Raw genomic sequence first — 16,398 nt, 5'->3', positions numbered from 1 at the left:
TCCCCATAAAGAGTGTGGTTTTGTATCTCGAGAAAAGCATGAGAGAGCAAATCTACAATTTTCGAACCTATCAGGTCAAAGTTATCGATTGAGTATGCCACGTGGATAAGTTCAATGGACTCATAAGTCAATCCAAAATTTCATAGAATCTGAATTCGGACGGATCAACGAATCGCAAGATAGTGTAGTTAGGACATCTCAATTTAACAAAAACACCCACATTAGGAAAGTTCTCAATATACGTGGCATCCTACCATTAATCAATCCAAAATCGTATAAAATTTAAAATTGATTTTTCCATAATCCAAAAAAATTCTCAGAATGTGATACATGTACTTATCTAATGCCCAAAATCATGTAATCCTGCCATTAATAAACTTTTATTCTTTTAACATACATAAAATCAAATAGCAAACCAACATTAAAAAATAGAAAACTATTACTAACAACATTATAACAGCAGCTTCACCAACCTAGACAGAAAATAACTCAAAGGGCGCAGCCGTGGGTGGGATAATATTTGGTGGGACTGATGGTGGTGGAAAAATGTCCGGCGGAGTTGGTGGTAAAATATCAGGTGGAAGAGGTGGCAATATACCTGGTGGGGGCAATGGAATGTCAGGAACTGGTTGTGATGGAGTTGGTGGGCCTGGAAAATCTGGTCCTGGGTTAGGCCCAGGCCCAGTTCCAGGTGTCTGTGGTGGCAGTTCAGGGATCTTCTCTGGTGGTATTGTATCAAACTCTGGAGGTGTTTGAAATACTGGTACCTCTTTAGGAAAATAAGGTTCTGAGTTGGGAATTGTTGGGAACTCTGGGGGAGGTTTGGCTGGTGGGTCAGATTGGTTATGGGTCAGCAAATGATATGGGTTTTGGGTTGATTTGTGGGTCATATTGTTGATGTAGAATTTCTTTTTTAGTGAGAGAGATGGGTTTAGGTTTCTTGTAGTAGAATTAACTGTAAACAATGGGATGGATTTCTTGGCAAGGTAGATGGACATTGAAGAGGTAGACATGTTTCTCCTTCTTGAATGAAAAATTGAAAAAAAAATATGAAGTTTTGTATATAAGAGGAGGAATAGAGGGTACATGACACGTGTCTCATTGTGCATGTGTGGGACGTGTGTCAAGCATGCAATTAGGGTATTACATGTTGATCTACAGATCGTGTACTCCTGGTAGTTGGATTGTAAGCCAACTCCTCCCAATCTTATTTGCGCCATGGCACAAAAAAACAATGGAAATATAATAAGTTTTGAAATTGATAAAAAAAAAAGAAGCAAAGCAAGTTATAAATGAATGTAAATGTATTGGTTATAACGTTGGAGAGAGTAAAATATTTCTAAATAGTGGAACAAGTCACGGAAAGAAAATTGTTCCGGATGAAAAGTTGATTGGGTTGCAAAGTTTTTTATAAAAAAAATATAAGCAAAAAATATTATAGGAATTTTTATTTTATTTTTCAAAATCGGTTTGAAGTTGAGGTTATTATCTTGATTTTTAGATGTAAAATCAAGAGTTCTTACAATGAAGGATTAAGGAGAAGTTGAAAATGATAGATAAAATAGACAAAAGATAAGTATGAGGTTCAAGGTGAGATGCATTTTAAGGTCATAAGCATTGGAAAATCCAATGTCAGGTGCAATTACGATTATAACCTTCTTGTCTTAAGAATGCTTGGATGAAAAAAAATGATACCAGAATAGTTTCAATATATATAATTTGGATTCCAGTTCAAGAATTCAAATACATACATTATTATTATTATTATTATAATAGACCATGGTCTTGTCTAAGGATTAATCTCAGGGCATATGCAACACTTGCACATCACACACATCAAGTAAGTGAGGGTGTGTCCTCATGGGTGATCCTTGAGGAATTAATGCTCACATTGGATATCAAACTCGCGATCTATGGGCACTGATCGCTTATTGGTGTGAAATTGCCATTGAACCAACCCCTTAAGGTTAAATACATACATTATTATTTTATAATTGTTTGAGTCCATTTTTATACTTTGCTCTTTATGATTATCTCATTATATACTCATGGTTGACTCTAGATCAAGTGTGTTTCAAACATACCAGAGCTTAGTAGCTCACGACTTAGATCTTGAGATATTTAGATTTTCATAGAAATTCCCAAAACAGTAAAATATTTTATGATATATATGTGCATGTATATACATATATAGTTGATTTGTCCGAGTCAAATCATGTGTCATCAACTTAATTCAGTACATTGGGTATCCGAGTTGAGTTGATTATTCGAGTTTTAAGACATAGATTTTAACTAAGGATTCATCCAATAATGACAAAGAAAAAGTGTGAGGGGCAATCCAGTAATTCAATCGAACTACAAGAAGTCAAAATTTTCGTAACATCCAATGCAAATCACAAAGAAACACCATATCCAAGCAAATAACAGCTAGAATTAGTAACTCAGTCCCTTCTCTCCTATAAAACAAAACCATCTTCACCTTATATGTCAAAGTGCCTAACAAATAAACATGTACATATGGATAAGAGGAACAACAACAACAACAACTCTACATATATGTCCTTCTTAAAGTTAAATTCTTCCAAGTCAGCTCGGAAAAAATGTCGTACCCTTCAAACCTTATTCCTAACGAAGCAAATCCTGAATGGATGAACAAGGGTGACAATGCATGGCAACTCACCGCGGCTACACTAGTCGGTCTACAAAGTGTCCCAGGGCTTGTCATCCTCTATGGCAGCATTGTCAAGAAGAAATGGGCTGTGAACTCTGCATTCATGGCCCTTTATGCCTTTGCGGCCGTCCTAGTTTGTTGGGTTGGGTGGGGATTCAAAATGTCTTTCGGTGAAACAATGGTGTTTTTCTTAGGAAAGCCTGGGTTGTCTTTAGATCAAAAATTTCTTCTTGCACCGGCCTTCTCGGGGATGTTTCCTAACGCTACTATGGTGTTCTTTCAATTTGTGTTCGCAGCAATAACATTGATTTTGATCGCTGGTGCACTACTAGGGAGGATGAATTTCTATGCTTGGATGTTGTTTGTACCTCTATGGCTTACGTTTTCCTACACTGTCGGTGCGTTTAGTCTATGGTGTCCTCACGGATGGTTGTTTAAGATGGGAATTATCGATTATTCAGGTGGCTATGTCATTCACCTCTCATCTGGTGTTGCTGGATTCACTGCTGCTTATTGGGTAAGTATACTAAGAAATATTAATCAAATGAACTAAATGTCCTTGTCTCCGTTCTTCAACCTTTAGATTCTCTTTGTTTCGGCTTTCAAACCTTAAAAACAAGGTAGTATTTTGAGAGAAAAATGAATTATTTTTTGAAAATAAAAATGAAGGATTTATAGATTCTTCTTGACATGGAAAGGGTGATACATATCGTTTAAGACATTTTATAACTTTATAATTACTTTGAGAATGTTTCATTAAAAAAAAATGAATGTTTCATTCCATTTTGATGAATATTTCGATTTTTCTTTTACTGACCGAAGCATTCGAAAACTTGGAAAATTATAATCTAGACAACTATATTCAAATTATGGATCAATTGTGAAGGTTGGGCCTAGAATGTATAAGGATAGAGAGAGGTTCCCACCAAATAACATCCTTCTAATGCTTGCTGGGGCGGGCCTACTTTGGATGGGTTGGACTGGATTCAACGGTGGTGATCCTTACGTAGTCAGCATCGATGCATCACTAGCCATCATTAACACCCATGTGTGCGCTGCTACCAGTTTACTCGTCTGGATCTTGCTCGACGTCCTCTTCTACGGAAAGCCATCCATTATTGGAGCTGTACAGGGGTTGATCACAGGCCTAGTTTGTATCACCCCCGCGGCAGGTGAAAATGACTAAACTACCCTTTCGGTCGAAACTTAAACATAGGAAATAAGTCTTGGGCCAAACCCAAATCCTTTGAATAATTCCTAGAAAATGATGAAATGGGTCTATGTAGATGTAACTTAATTCCAAAAATACCCTTGAACAGGAGTTGTGGAATGTTGGGCTGCCATTCTCATGGGGATAATGTCAGGAAGCATTCCATGGTACAGCATGATGGTCCTCCACAAGAAGATCAATATGTTACAGGAAGTCGATGACACCATGGCCGTCTTCCACACACACGCGGTCGCTGGATGCTTGGGTGGCATTCTAACGGGCTTTTTCGCCAAACCCAACCTCAACAAACTCTTCTTTTCCGATAATTTGGAGAGATATATTGGGCTCGCTTACGGGTTCCAAACTGGCCGAACCACTGCTGGATTTCGCCAAATGACCGTTCAATTAGGAGGAATTGTTTTCATAATTGTCTTGAATATCGTTACCACGAGCTTAATATGTTTGCTTATAAGGTTAGTTACTCCTCTTCGACTGAGTGACGAGGAGTTGCAAATTGGCGACAATGCCGTACATGGTGAAGAGGCTTATGCTTTGTGGGACGATGAGGAGAAGCTCGAGTACTCGAAACATAGCCTGAGAGATTAATTGAAATTGAAATTGGTGACGATGTTCTACATAAGCTCGAGGCCTCTATGTTTAAATTATAACTATTTGTTACTAGTTAGGAGTTTTATGAACTAATATTTGCAATAATCAATTGAAATTTCTCGGATTTGGTTTTGTTTTATCGCGATTACAAAAATGGAAGAAATATTACTAAAATATACAAAGGAGTAAGATCACATTAAAAATATTTATAGAATGGAAAAAGAGAAGGAAGTGTGAGCTTATGTTAATTAATCGTATCTTGAAAATTAGCATTATTGAAACTGTTAAACGAAAAGAAAATTTGTTCGAAGCATGCTAAGATCGAACCTGCAAGTTCAAGCTAGTGATGCGAAGACTATGAGATTAAATTCTATAATCTAAATATTAACTCTTTAACGTTGAATTGAAATTTAATGTTGTCCCCATTAATTACAAAAGATAATTAAAAATATTTCAAAAGATTGTGTTTCAAAATGAAATTTCAACTTAAATAATTAAAAAATAATTTATTAAAATTTGAAAAATTACCTTTTATAAAATTGAAACATTTAACTATTGTCTTTACAAATCATCGCATCCAACTCGAAATTTTTTATTAATTTGATTACTATGGTTATTTATAAGACTAATGATGATCTAACTTGAAAATTTTCACTCGGTCAACATGGCACGTGCACAAAATTGTAGATCTTTTTCCTTGTGCACGTGCCACATCGACCAAGTATAGACCGAGTGAAGATTGTAAATGCATTTTAAGTATGGGTCAAGATCCATTGACTCAGCAAAACTACTTGATTAAAAAAATACGAAATCCCAATTAATAAAACAAAATTCAACGACCAAAATAAAACATTTCAACCTATTTAAATTGATGTTTTATCAGGGATTTAATATTCAACCAACTAGATTCCATATTTTTTATTAGTCAATTTTCTCTAACCTTTTAATTTATTCGATTACTGAGGTCTTAGATGACTTGCACATTTAATTAATCATATTTTTGAGAATTTGAATTTTTCTTCTAAAATATGATTAAATAATAGTATTTATGTATTCAGTCTCTCTTCTTGTCTACATTGCACCTTTGGAAGGATGTTTTCATATTAATATATATATATATATATATATGGGTCACGTTATTACGACCCCCTTTTGGACCCCCTTTGCGACACACCTTTTTGTCTTATATGGGCAAAAAGGTTTGGAATGGGCTGATTTTTTGTGAGGATGATCTCTATGGTGAGGGGATCATCCTGGCAAAAAATCATCCCATTCCAAAACTTCTAGACCGTCCGATTTTTGTTGAAAAATTATAGACCGTCCAATTTTTGTAAATCAATTTTGATGGGGTTAGAAGTTTTGGAATGGGATGATTTTTTTCGAGGATGATCCCCTCACCATAGAGATCATCCTCACAAAAAATCAGCCCATTCCAACCTTTTTGCCCATATAAGACAAAAAGGTGTGTCGCAAAGGGGGTCCAAAAGGGGGTCGTAATAACGTGACCCTATATATATATATATATATATGGGGGGCGTTCAATGGCCAACTTTTTAGCAAACTTTTTGGCAAAACATTTTTCAAAACATGAGTTAGAGATTTTGGAATGGGCTGATTTTTTGTGAGGATGATCTCTACGGTGAGGAGATCATCATCACCAAAAATCAGCACATTCCAAAACTTCTAACCCCATCAAAAACAGTTTACAAAAAGTGGACGGTCCACAATTTTTCAGCTTGTAAACATGGGTTAGAAGTTTTGGAATGGGCTGATTTTTGGTGAGGATGATCTCCTCACCGTAGAGATCATCCTCACCAAAAATCAGCCCATTCCAAAACCTCTAACCCATGTTTTGAAAAATGTTTTGCCAAAAAGTTTGCTAAAAAGTTTGCCCTTGAACGCTACCCTATATATATATATATGTGAAAGCTTAAAAAACAAAAAATTGGAAAAATAAAGAGGAAGAATGATTTGAAAATTCAGAAACTCGATCTGCGGCACACAAAAAATATCGTCATCTTTTAATCAATATACCTCAGCACATAAAAGGTGATCGATAATGGATTGTTGACAAAGTCGATTATAAGATATAATTAATCAAATCTGAATTCTTGTAATTGACTTATCGAATCTCATCACACTCTTTTTCTTCTAAACATCATTTAAAAATTTCTACGAAGGAGTCAATGGCACACCACAAAAGATTATTAGAAGATTTCAAAATGAAAAATGCTGATGTTGATGTATCGATAAAACCATAGATACTTTTCATTGAGATTCGAGTGAGGAGCATTTATGGTTATGTGCACACCAATGTCCCAGACGTGGTCAAGTTGAATTACTCGGCACGACTCTTTCAAAATTTGTTGGTGTGTGTGGGGGCCAATGACTAACGTTCAACAAGAAAATTATGACGTGGCAATTGGAGATGGCGATGGATGTTTCAAATTTCGAAGTAAGTGAGACAGCAAAAATTTACTCTACATGACCAAAGCGTCCAAAAGGAATCATAGAAAGAAAAACAGCTTTCAAGACTAACAGCAAAAACAAACAACTTTTGAGTTTCAGATTCTTGGCGAGATTTGAAATTTGATCGTTCTCTCGATGAGATGAGATGAGATGATTCTCTTTTAGTTCTTCGAGCGATTACCTGTTCCATTAATGGCGTCTTCGTTGTCGTTGTTGGTGTCGTAGAGATTGGTTTCTGTGTTTCTCTTAGGTTTAGTTTGAATTACTAATCGAATCGGAAGTGTAAGGTAGGGTTTCATGGCGACGGAGTCTGAAACTGCATCATCGATCGATCACCAACTTACTTTGGGGATCGCAACTGATACGCGAGGGAAGCATCGGTTTCTCGCTGAATTGAAGCGCCTCGAACAGGAAACTAGATTCTTGGAGGTCAGTTCTTTCTCTCTCTCTCTCTCGATTTCTCTCTATATATTGATTTCTATTTCAAGATTCTGAAAGTTTGACGAACTGATCTAATCGATGAGAAAGAAATCGAAATTTTCCATTTTGAATTTGAATCCGCCTATATACTTTTTGTTGTTTTTATTTTGGATTTTTTTTTTTCCTTTTTGGGATACTTTTGTGAATTTGGAAGAAATATTTATTTGTTTATGTTCGAATAATATGAAGTAAACTGTGCGGGATTAATCTAAGATGAATTCAACCATAATAGAAATTACAAAATTAAGAGGTTAATTCTCTAAATTCTTTAGGAGTAACATGCATCTCAAATACTCATAGAAAAATTAAACCTTTTATTTTTATTTTTTATAATTATCTAAATTTAGATAGAAAATAAATTAGCAAAAACCTTCCATTGGGAAATTTTAGAAGTCCCGAGGCATGTACACGGCCCAATATGGATTACTTTGCGAAATAAATTTAAATAAAAATGATAGAAAAAGTTATCTTTTTTTTGTTAGTGAAGACATTGAGGCACATGTTTAATACGATCTCCTTAAGATGCTAGTTTCCCCCACTTGGGTGTAGTTGTTGAGCCCATTAGGGTTGTGGCGGTTTTGAAGAGAGGAAAAAAAACATTGAAATGATTGAACCTAATAAATCTTTTGTTCAATTCTTTGAATCTCTCTATCTTGTGAGTTTTTGGAATATTAAGAGGACTTCTCTTCTCTCATCTCCTTTAGAGAACGGAAAATCTTATTGTGAAATCCAATGATCCCACATATCCCATTAAATATGTAAAAATAATAAATAGCAATAAAATTCGAGAAAAAACTATCCAAAATAAATAAGTATTGGTGAATAGATCACAACTAATGTTAAAAGTAGCTACGAAATGAATATATAAAATCCATTTAAAATCATGTGGGCCCCACTTAGAGCAACTCCAACGCAAATAGGCATATCTGTAAGGCATCTCTGCTAGGTATTTTATTGTGGAGAGTCATTTTGCCTATTCAAGAGGTCCTCACTCCAACCGTACTAGCAAAAATACTCTCCACAAATTCAGCTACAGTAAGATGTGTCACAATTGCTATCATTTTTTACCGCCAACAAGTAGAGAGAGAAATCCACTATCTTCTTTTGTCTCTCGCACTTTCTTTCTCTAGAAAATTTCAAAGTAGAGAGCCCAAGTGCATTGGAGCTCTTTTGGAGGGCTTTGGCTCTATATAACGATAGTTGGGAAAGAATACGGAACGAGAGTCCAAGTGCGTTAGAGTTGCTCTGAGTATGTCATTAATGCTTCCGGACACTAAAGCCTCACTCAAACTATAAAGTTTATGGATTGTAATTTAACTTATTATAATTTTGAACCAGGGGAGTAGCCTTATGAGTTCGTCATTGACTTGAATTCGGAGATTTAAGCCACTAAGAATCATTTCCATGGATAGTTTGATTTGAATTAATGCACAAAAGCTTTTTATTGATGAACGGAAACTAGAATTTCATTGGATCAAGGGCGACCATCTTTTACTACTATGGGTGTTGTATTTGCCTGGTTGGGAAGAAGTTGTCAATTTCCTCAGTCCTGAGGTGAAATTGCACAACGGATGGGTGATAGGAAATATACAATTGATGTGCATCGTATGCATTATAATAAGGTTTTCATGAGATACACCATAACTTTATGGGTGTATCTCATCCAAGATTAGGATATTTCACAATGAGAGTAAGAATAAAATCTATATATATATATATATTCCTTTCTAGATTAGGATTAATTGCTATTTTTCCTATAATTAAACCTGTCTTAGTGTTATTGTAAATCATCAAGAATTAATGGAACTCCATTCTGTACATGCTATTGGAGCCATGGCAGCTCTAATCCTACGATCGGATCAGTCATTGTCTTGCCGAATCCATATGGATTTTGCAATCCATCTCTCATTGCCATCCGACTTTCATTTCCATTAGACTTTTTTTCCTCCTTTCATTCAAAAAATAAAACCCTCACCTATTCAACAATTTCAACCTCCCTCAATAATATAAAATATTTTCAATCCGATGATCTCTACTTCTCATCATCATCAAGATATAATCAAGCTGAACAATCCAATCAAATGCCCTTGGGAGAGATCTTGATGACCTAATCTAATAGGTTGTCTACATCACAATCTTCAAGATGAGCTGGATGTGGCAGTGATGAGCTTTGCAGATATGCAATGGTCAATTGATCACCACCACTACGATGGACATTTTCTGGCTATGTCAGCCATTCAACCAATGTGAGCAATGGATAATATTACATATAACCAATTGCATGTTCCTTATTTAAAGGAACATACAATTGTGGGAGGGTGATTGAGAATGCATCGTAAACTAATAAGTTATATGTGAGGTACACCATACATTAAGGGTTGTATCTCATCCCTTTTTAAGATAGGATATTTGATATTAAGATTAGGATGTAGATATATTCCATTCTAGATTAGGACTGATAGTTTTCTTCTATTTAATCCCTTCTCAAGGTTGTAAATCATCCATAATTAATAAAACACCATTTCTCTCCAAAGAGGGCTGCTTAATTCAACTTGATTCAGTCGTCAGGCTTCTTAGATGATGTTCGTGAAAAAAACAAGTGGACTTCATTTTACTCTGTTACCAGTTCTCTCAGTCTAGTTTCTATAGAAGCGTTGCTGATGGCCAAGAAAAATGTATTCAATGAGAGATGGCTTTGGAGAGCATAGAGGATTGTTGCTGGATGGCATGTGAGTACCACTATTTCAGACTGTAGGCTGTGTGGAAATTTCCACTCTTAGTTTTCAACCCCATAAATACAGATCGAGAAAAAGTTAATTCTAGATATTAACCTTCCCTGCACTTTATTGGGTTAAGGAAGGGTATCTTGCTCTTAGATGTCAGGTTGTGTGGTCACTTCCTTGAGGAAATGAGACATGAAAAAATCTAACTCTTTTAGGTTGATGTTATTGGGGGTATGAAGAAGATGTTTCTTGAGGATGAGAAACTCATTTTGTATCAGCAAATAGAGGGGTTACTGAGGGGTTGTACTTGAGATAACATCTTCAATTGGTATTCCATGTACATAGCAATCAAACTTAAAAAAAGGGCTTCCCTAGTCTTCTAGATGAGTGACCAAGGAAAAAGAGGTCAAGTTTAAGGATAGAGTTGTGTTGGCATACTACTAAACTACTAATGCAGATTCTGGAAAAGAAAGTGTGCATGCCGTAACGGTGATGAGCTTCCCTAGTCTCCTAATAAAGGCTTTCTCTCAACTTCTTTGTTAAAAGAAGCCAAAAACCTCCCATGGCTCTAGCCCATATAAAACTGGAAGAAAACTGTTGTGGAGGAGATGAATGCTTTTGGACTGGTATAGTAATCGTCACAGATATTTATCAATTTTTTATCCACTTCCGTACTTTATAAATATAGATCTAAATCCTTTTGTGCAACTTCTCATCAATGCCGCAGCTGCAGTAACATTGTTATATATATATATAACCCACAAACCTAACAGAAGATTTATTGCTTCCATTTATCTTCTTGAAAAGCATTCCAAAAGAGAGCATTATAGGTGAATATCAACTTAAAACATTTAATCTTCCAAACAAGATATGAATTTTAGCTGTTGTTTGGATGTGTCCGAAACATGTTGTCTCATCAATCACTTCTGATACTCTACAACTTTCATGTTATCTAGATTGTGAACTCATTTGTCTTCTATTCTACCCAAGCATTTCTGGTTTGATTGTTTCCTTGGAGTTATGTAATTCCTGAACCAGCTGATTCCTTGAATCTTTTGTTGGTTTTGTATTTGACTGAGTATGCGTTGTTGTTTTTTAACCATATAGTATTCAGCATATTTCAATAAGGACGGTATGGAAAAAATCTGGTGTTCGTTCGGCTATATAATAAAAAATATGATCAGATAAAGCAGGCATGATTGATATACAATTTATTAAATTCATGTTTAATTCAATTTTGATTAAAAAATTCGGGACAAAAAATACATGTCTATATGCACGTACATATATAAGTTAATATGACGTTAATATCATATATCTTGTAAAGATAAATATTACTTCATTCATTTTACTTAATTGCAAAACATTTTTTTTTAAAGTAACACTATCCTAGAAAAGCTTATGAAATAAGCATAAAACAGCAGGGAATAGTGATGAACGGCCATTACTCGAACCGAAGAAGTATAAACAAAGAGAGAGCAGCACAACCTTCTTACAATCATTGCCTAATTGAAAACAAAATTGGTGAATCTTGGACCCCAAAAAACATAAAAATTTGTAATCCTCTCCTTCTCTTGGCAATGTCTCAATTTTTTTTATTTTTTTTAAACCAAAAAAGCAGAATTCCTGTTATTTCACGTAAGAAAAACGTTTAGTACATCATCGCTTTTGAGATCACACACAATGGACTATCAAAATACTAAAGGGCTGGCAAATGGGAAAAAAGTCATGCCATTGTGGAGGACCAAAGAAGAGGGATCAAGAGGGAGCGGTGTTTAGCAATTTTTTAGGCCCATTAAAAGGCCTTATCCCAAAGGGCCAGGTTCAACAAAACAAATCATGTTCATCTGTTCCACTCTGTCCAGAGCCAAGCAGAGGACACCCTAGTTAACCCTTCTCTACTCATTGCAACGTGATCCGTTGCTACATGTTGCTGCAGGGAAATGCCTAGTATGAATGGAATGAAATGTTTGATCAGGATTCATTCTAGAGGTTGGCATTTTTTTACGCTGATTGCCAACCTGATGCATCCCTTTTTATCCAAGCTTGGCATTGGCAATGTAGTACACAAAAAACACTGCATATTTAGGAAAATGATTTTTAAAGTTTTGATTCAAGAATACATATTTTATAACCTTCTTGAGAAATTTTGGGAACTTAACCCTTTTAAGAATATGCCAAAGTCGTATATTAACTTGCATAGTACATGGCTAAGGTAACTTGGATTGTGAAGTTATGCAATTGTGGATCTTTGTATCGTTTCTCAATTAAATATTGGCTTCCTTTTCTTGCAATGTTTAACAAGCATATATATTAAAATGCATTTCTTCGTCTTCATACCTTTATTTGCCACTACTCTACATTTTTCTTAGAGATTTGTTGTCATCAAATTTTATGTCCACAAGGTACGTACACAATTGAGTTGTGATTACTCTCATCCTTACCTCTGAACAAGTTGCCTTGTAGTTTGTCTCAAAGTCAATTTGGACTTGGACTAGTATTTCTCTATAATTTCATCCAATGCCTTCACACGTGGAAGCATTTTGCACCTGGTACTTACAGAGAAAGAATCATTGTACTTATATATAAGAATAAATGAGACATTTAGAGTTATACCAACTATCGAGGTATTAACTTACGAGTTACATTATAAAAAGATATGAAAGAATGATCGAACAAAGTTTAAGAAAAGGGCTTAAAGCCATAGCACAGTTGGTTTGACACATTGCAAAGCAACTCTGAAAGTCGTGTTTTCAAGTCCAGCTTACCCATAAAAAAAGAGTTTTAGGCAAGAAATGAATATATTGGAGATCCAATTTGATTTTATCTCAGGTAGTTCAACCATCGAGGCAATCTTTCTACGATGACAAATGATAGAAGAGTATAGAGATAAAAGAAAGAATCTCCAAAAAAATTTTGCCTCCATGATTTTTATTTATCTAGAGAAAGCATATGACAATGTACCTAGAGAGTTAATTTGGTTGGTATTAGAAAAGAAATGTCTCAAACGAATATATTGAGATAAGTAAGGACATGTACACGTCTATGACTAGTATGAGAGCAAATATAGAGGAGACAAATGAGCTCCTAGTACAATTGGTATACATAAGGATCGACTTTTGAGTCCATATTTGTTTGCTCTAGCTATAAATGAAGTAACTGCTCATACTCAAGAACACATGCCTTGGTGTATATTATTTGCATAAGGATGTAGTATTAGTTGATGAGTATAGAGAGGTAGTCAACACAAAGCTAGAATAACAGAGAGAGGTGTTGTTAAAGTCCAAGGGATTTAGAATTAGTTAAAACCAAGACCGAGTATGTTGAGTGTGTTATGTATTTCCGTACTTGGGGTGTATTATGCATAAGGATTGATAGATTGAGGAAGATGTTGCCCACAAAATCAAAGTTGGATGGTTAAAGTGGAGGTGCGCATACGGAGTTCTATGTGAGCAACACATACCAATCAAATTTAAAGGAAAATTCTATAAGAAAGAAGGTTGTAAAAAACCAGCTATGCTTTTCGGTATTAAAAAAAGCTATGCTTTCTGGAGTTGAATGTTTAGCGGTTAAGGACGTTAATAGATTGAGTGTGTGTAGCAAATATGAGGTTGTTGAGATGGATGAGTGGAGAGACTCGGAAAGATTAAATTTTAAATGTACGCATTTGAGGAAATATGGGAGTAGCTCAGAGAAAGTTGATTGAGATGGTTTATGACGTTCGACAAAGGCCGATTAAATCCCCCGTTTATAGGAATATACAAATTGAAGGTTCTATAAGAATAAAAGGGGAAAGCCCCAAAGAATGTGGATGAGATAATGAAAGTGGATATGAGTCACTTTCATAACTGGCTCTGGGCAAAATTGAATGGAGGAACACGATTCATTTAGTCAACCCCAAATCCTTGGGATGAGGCTTCATTGATGATGATGAGGATGTCATTAATTGATCTGAAAACAATGCACTAAGTGTTAACTTTCACCTAATTGTTTATGACGAAAAGGCCATTTCAGGAATGGTCGTCTCCAAAGTCACATTTAATTCCATTAGTGCTGGTGTTGGGTCAATAATTTTGACAAAAAGAAATCTCATTTTTAGGATATAGTCAGAGGTTTTGCATTTTCTCTTTGTAGCTTTATTCCCCCTTTTTTATGTTTCCTGATGTTACTTGGGTACTGCAGAGACACATCTCAGGTATGTCATGGTTAGTTCGTAGTTGGGTACTTTTACACTTAAAAAGAGTTTATGTATAAAACATGGGTATGGCATGTGTTTTAGTGTCTGATTAACATAGATGTCTCATTTCTCGGGAGGGCTCTAACTAGTACACGTTATCAAAGTGATGTTAGGTTTGGACACTTGTGAGACCCAAAGCAATAGGTGTATTTAACGGGTATGGCTGTGGATCAAAGATTAATAGTCATCTCCTGCCACAACGTATAGATATCAGCATATGAGGTCCACATTGTCAAATGTCATCAAACCTAGACGTTGCTAACTTCTAAGATGCATTTTTCTTTACTAAAATATCTAACTGAGAAGCCAATATACGTGTTGTAAAACTTGTTCTAGAATCTACAACAACTATTTTCAATTTCTTTCGACATCTGATGCCTTTGACTATTTGATGCAGCTCTATCTTGAACACTACCATCTTTCAAATTCTTTCTAAATCAGTAAATCTTGATCTCTAATACCACTTTCATAACCGTAGCTACAAACATTAGATCTTTATTGAGATCACGTTCTTCACCTAAGCTACCTCTTCTAACCTATGGTTTCTGTCCTAGATGACCTAAAACGAAGCCAAGAAAATGATCCTAGAGAAAATATGCTCCAAAGGTTAGAATTCAAACACACCACCTTGTCAATTCAATTACACTTCCCTAATGACCTAGCCTATTTTACCTAGATGTAGTTAGGTAATATCAAATGCATAAACTAGCATCTCTCGAAGAACAAACCCACCCACCACTCACACATGGTGTTTCTTGTTTCTGGGAAAATTTGTAAACTACCTACTATTGTTAGCAGCTTAAGACTGCAAGTCATGTAAGTAAATAGAAATAATGTTAGTTAGCATTACAAGAACAAATCATGCTTCCTTTTAATTTATTTTTTATAATTTACTGAATTTCTATGTAACGAGATGGGAGTTACTGTTCATTGCCTCTCACACCATACACACACACACACTATATATATATATATTCTATTGCAATACCCATGGTTGCTTTTTTTAGGAAAAAAAAAAGTCAGTGATTTTCTGACTCCTCCCTCTCCTCTCTGATATGCATGCCTGACGTAGCATATGCCAGAACCATAGATTTTTCCTTGGGATACACAATGGCACATCCCCATAAACATGTGCAGTTGTGTATCCCGAGGAAAGCTATGGTTCTAACACATGCGACGTTAGGGGTGTATGACAGAGGGGGGTGTCAGTTTATCGTTATTAAAAAAAAAAAAAAATTGATTAGAATGAGTATTCTTGACTTCTGGTGGGTAACATCTTTTCATAAAATTCATTCACAGGAAGAGCTTGAAGAGCTAGAGAAAACAGCAAAAGTCTCAGCTGCATGCCAAGAGTAAGTGTGGAAGTGCAACATAGAGAGCCAAATAAGACTTCATCTCTTTTACATGGCTTTTAGATTTTTGATTAGAGACATTTTTTATATTTGGAGACTGAATTTGCTTTTGTTTTCCTTTCCGCCAGATTACTGATTAATGTAGAAACCAGACCGGATGCACTGCTGCCATTGTAATGACTCTTTCATCCTTATTTTGAACCCGAGAAAATGATCTGTTAATCCCAACTAATTTCTTTTGTTTTATACGATATGACAGTACAAATGGCCCTATAAACCCAGGATGGGATCGATGGTTCGAAGGACCCCAAGATTCAAGAGGTTGCAGATGTTGGTTTCTCTAATTCTCATTGTTTCCAAGATCTAACCATTGCAACCATCTGAATATTTCTTTCATTACAGACTAGTTGGAAAATACCTGAGAGTTTAGTGAATGATAGACCATTTGTCGAAGCTTGAAATTTTAGTTAATTCAATCTTTGTTATCTATAGGAATAGATATCTGCAAATAACAATGGAGATCTGGAAATACTTTTTATTGTTTCTTTTAATAGAGAGCCTGTATTGCAACAACAAAAAACATTTTTGTACGCCAAATTTGATCTTATAACAATTGAATTGTGTCAAACCTGATTCGATATTCAAAA

At 35.4% G+C, this 16,398-nt stretch overlaps 1 protein-coding gene and 1 pseudogene across 1 annotated transcript; both read left to right on the top strand.

Moving 5' to 3' along the window:
• The first annotated feature begins 2,600 nt into the window (after positions 1-2,600).
• Positions 2,601-4,487, top strand: LOC147402226 (ammonium transporter 2 member 5 pseudogene; annotated as a pseudogene).
• A 2,511-nt stretch (positions 4,488-6,998) lies between these two features.
• On the top strand, positions 6,999-16,379 carry LOC147402225 (guanine nucleotide-binding protein subunit gamma 1-like). Its single transcript, XM_086443804.1, has 4 exons — positions 6,999-7,388; positions 15,699-15,751; positions 15,880-15,924; positions 16,011-16,379. The coding sequence occupies exons 1-4, from the start codon at positions 7,257-7,259 to the stop codon at positions 16,093-16,095; spliced, it is 315 nt and encodes a 104-aa protein (XP_086299930.1). The 5' UTR covers positions 6,999-7,256; the 3' UTR covers positions 16,096-16,379.
• Positions 16,380-16,398: the final 19 nt, after the last annotated feature.

This window comes from Akebia trifoliata, chromosome 5 (assembly GCF_017979445.1).
Source record: "Akebia trifoliata isolate Shusen 1 chromosome 5, ASM1797944v1, whole genome shotgun sequence".
Classification (NCBI taxonomy): Eukaryota; Viridiplantae; Streptophyta; class Magnoliopsida; order Ranunculales; family Lardizabalaceae; genus Akebia; species Akebia trifoliata.
This window is presented reverse-complemented; position numbering and strand designations above follow the sequence as displayed.

Excerpts from the sequence above, each read along its gene's own strand:
- LOC147402225 (XM_086443804.1), top strand. The coding sequence starts at position 7,257 with ATGGCGACGGAGTCTGAAACTGCATCATCGATCGATCACCAACTTACT. Across the intron at positions 7,389-15,698 it reads AGGAAACTAGATTCTTGGAG|GAAGAGCTTGAAGAGCTAGA; the intron begins GTCAGTTCTTTC and ends ATTCATTCACAG. Across the intron at positions 15,925-16,010 it reads CCGGATGCACTGCTGCCATT|TACAAATGGCCCTATAAACC; the intron begins GTAATGACTCTT and ends ACGATATGACAG.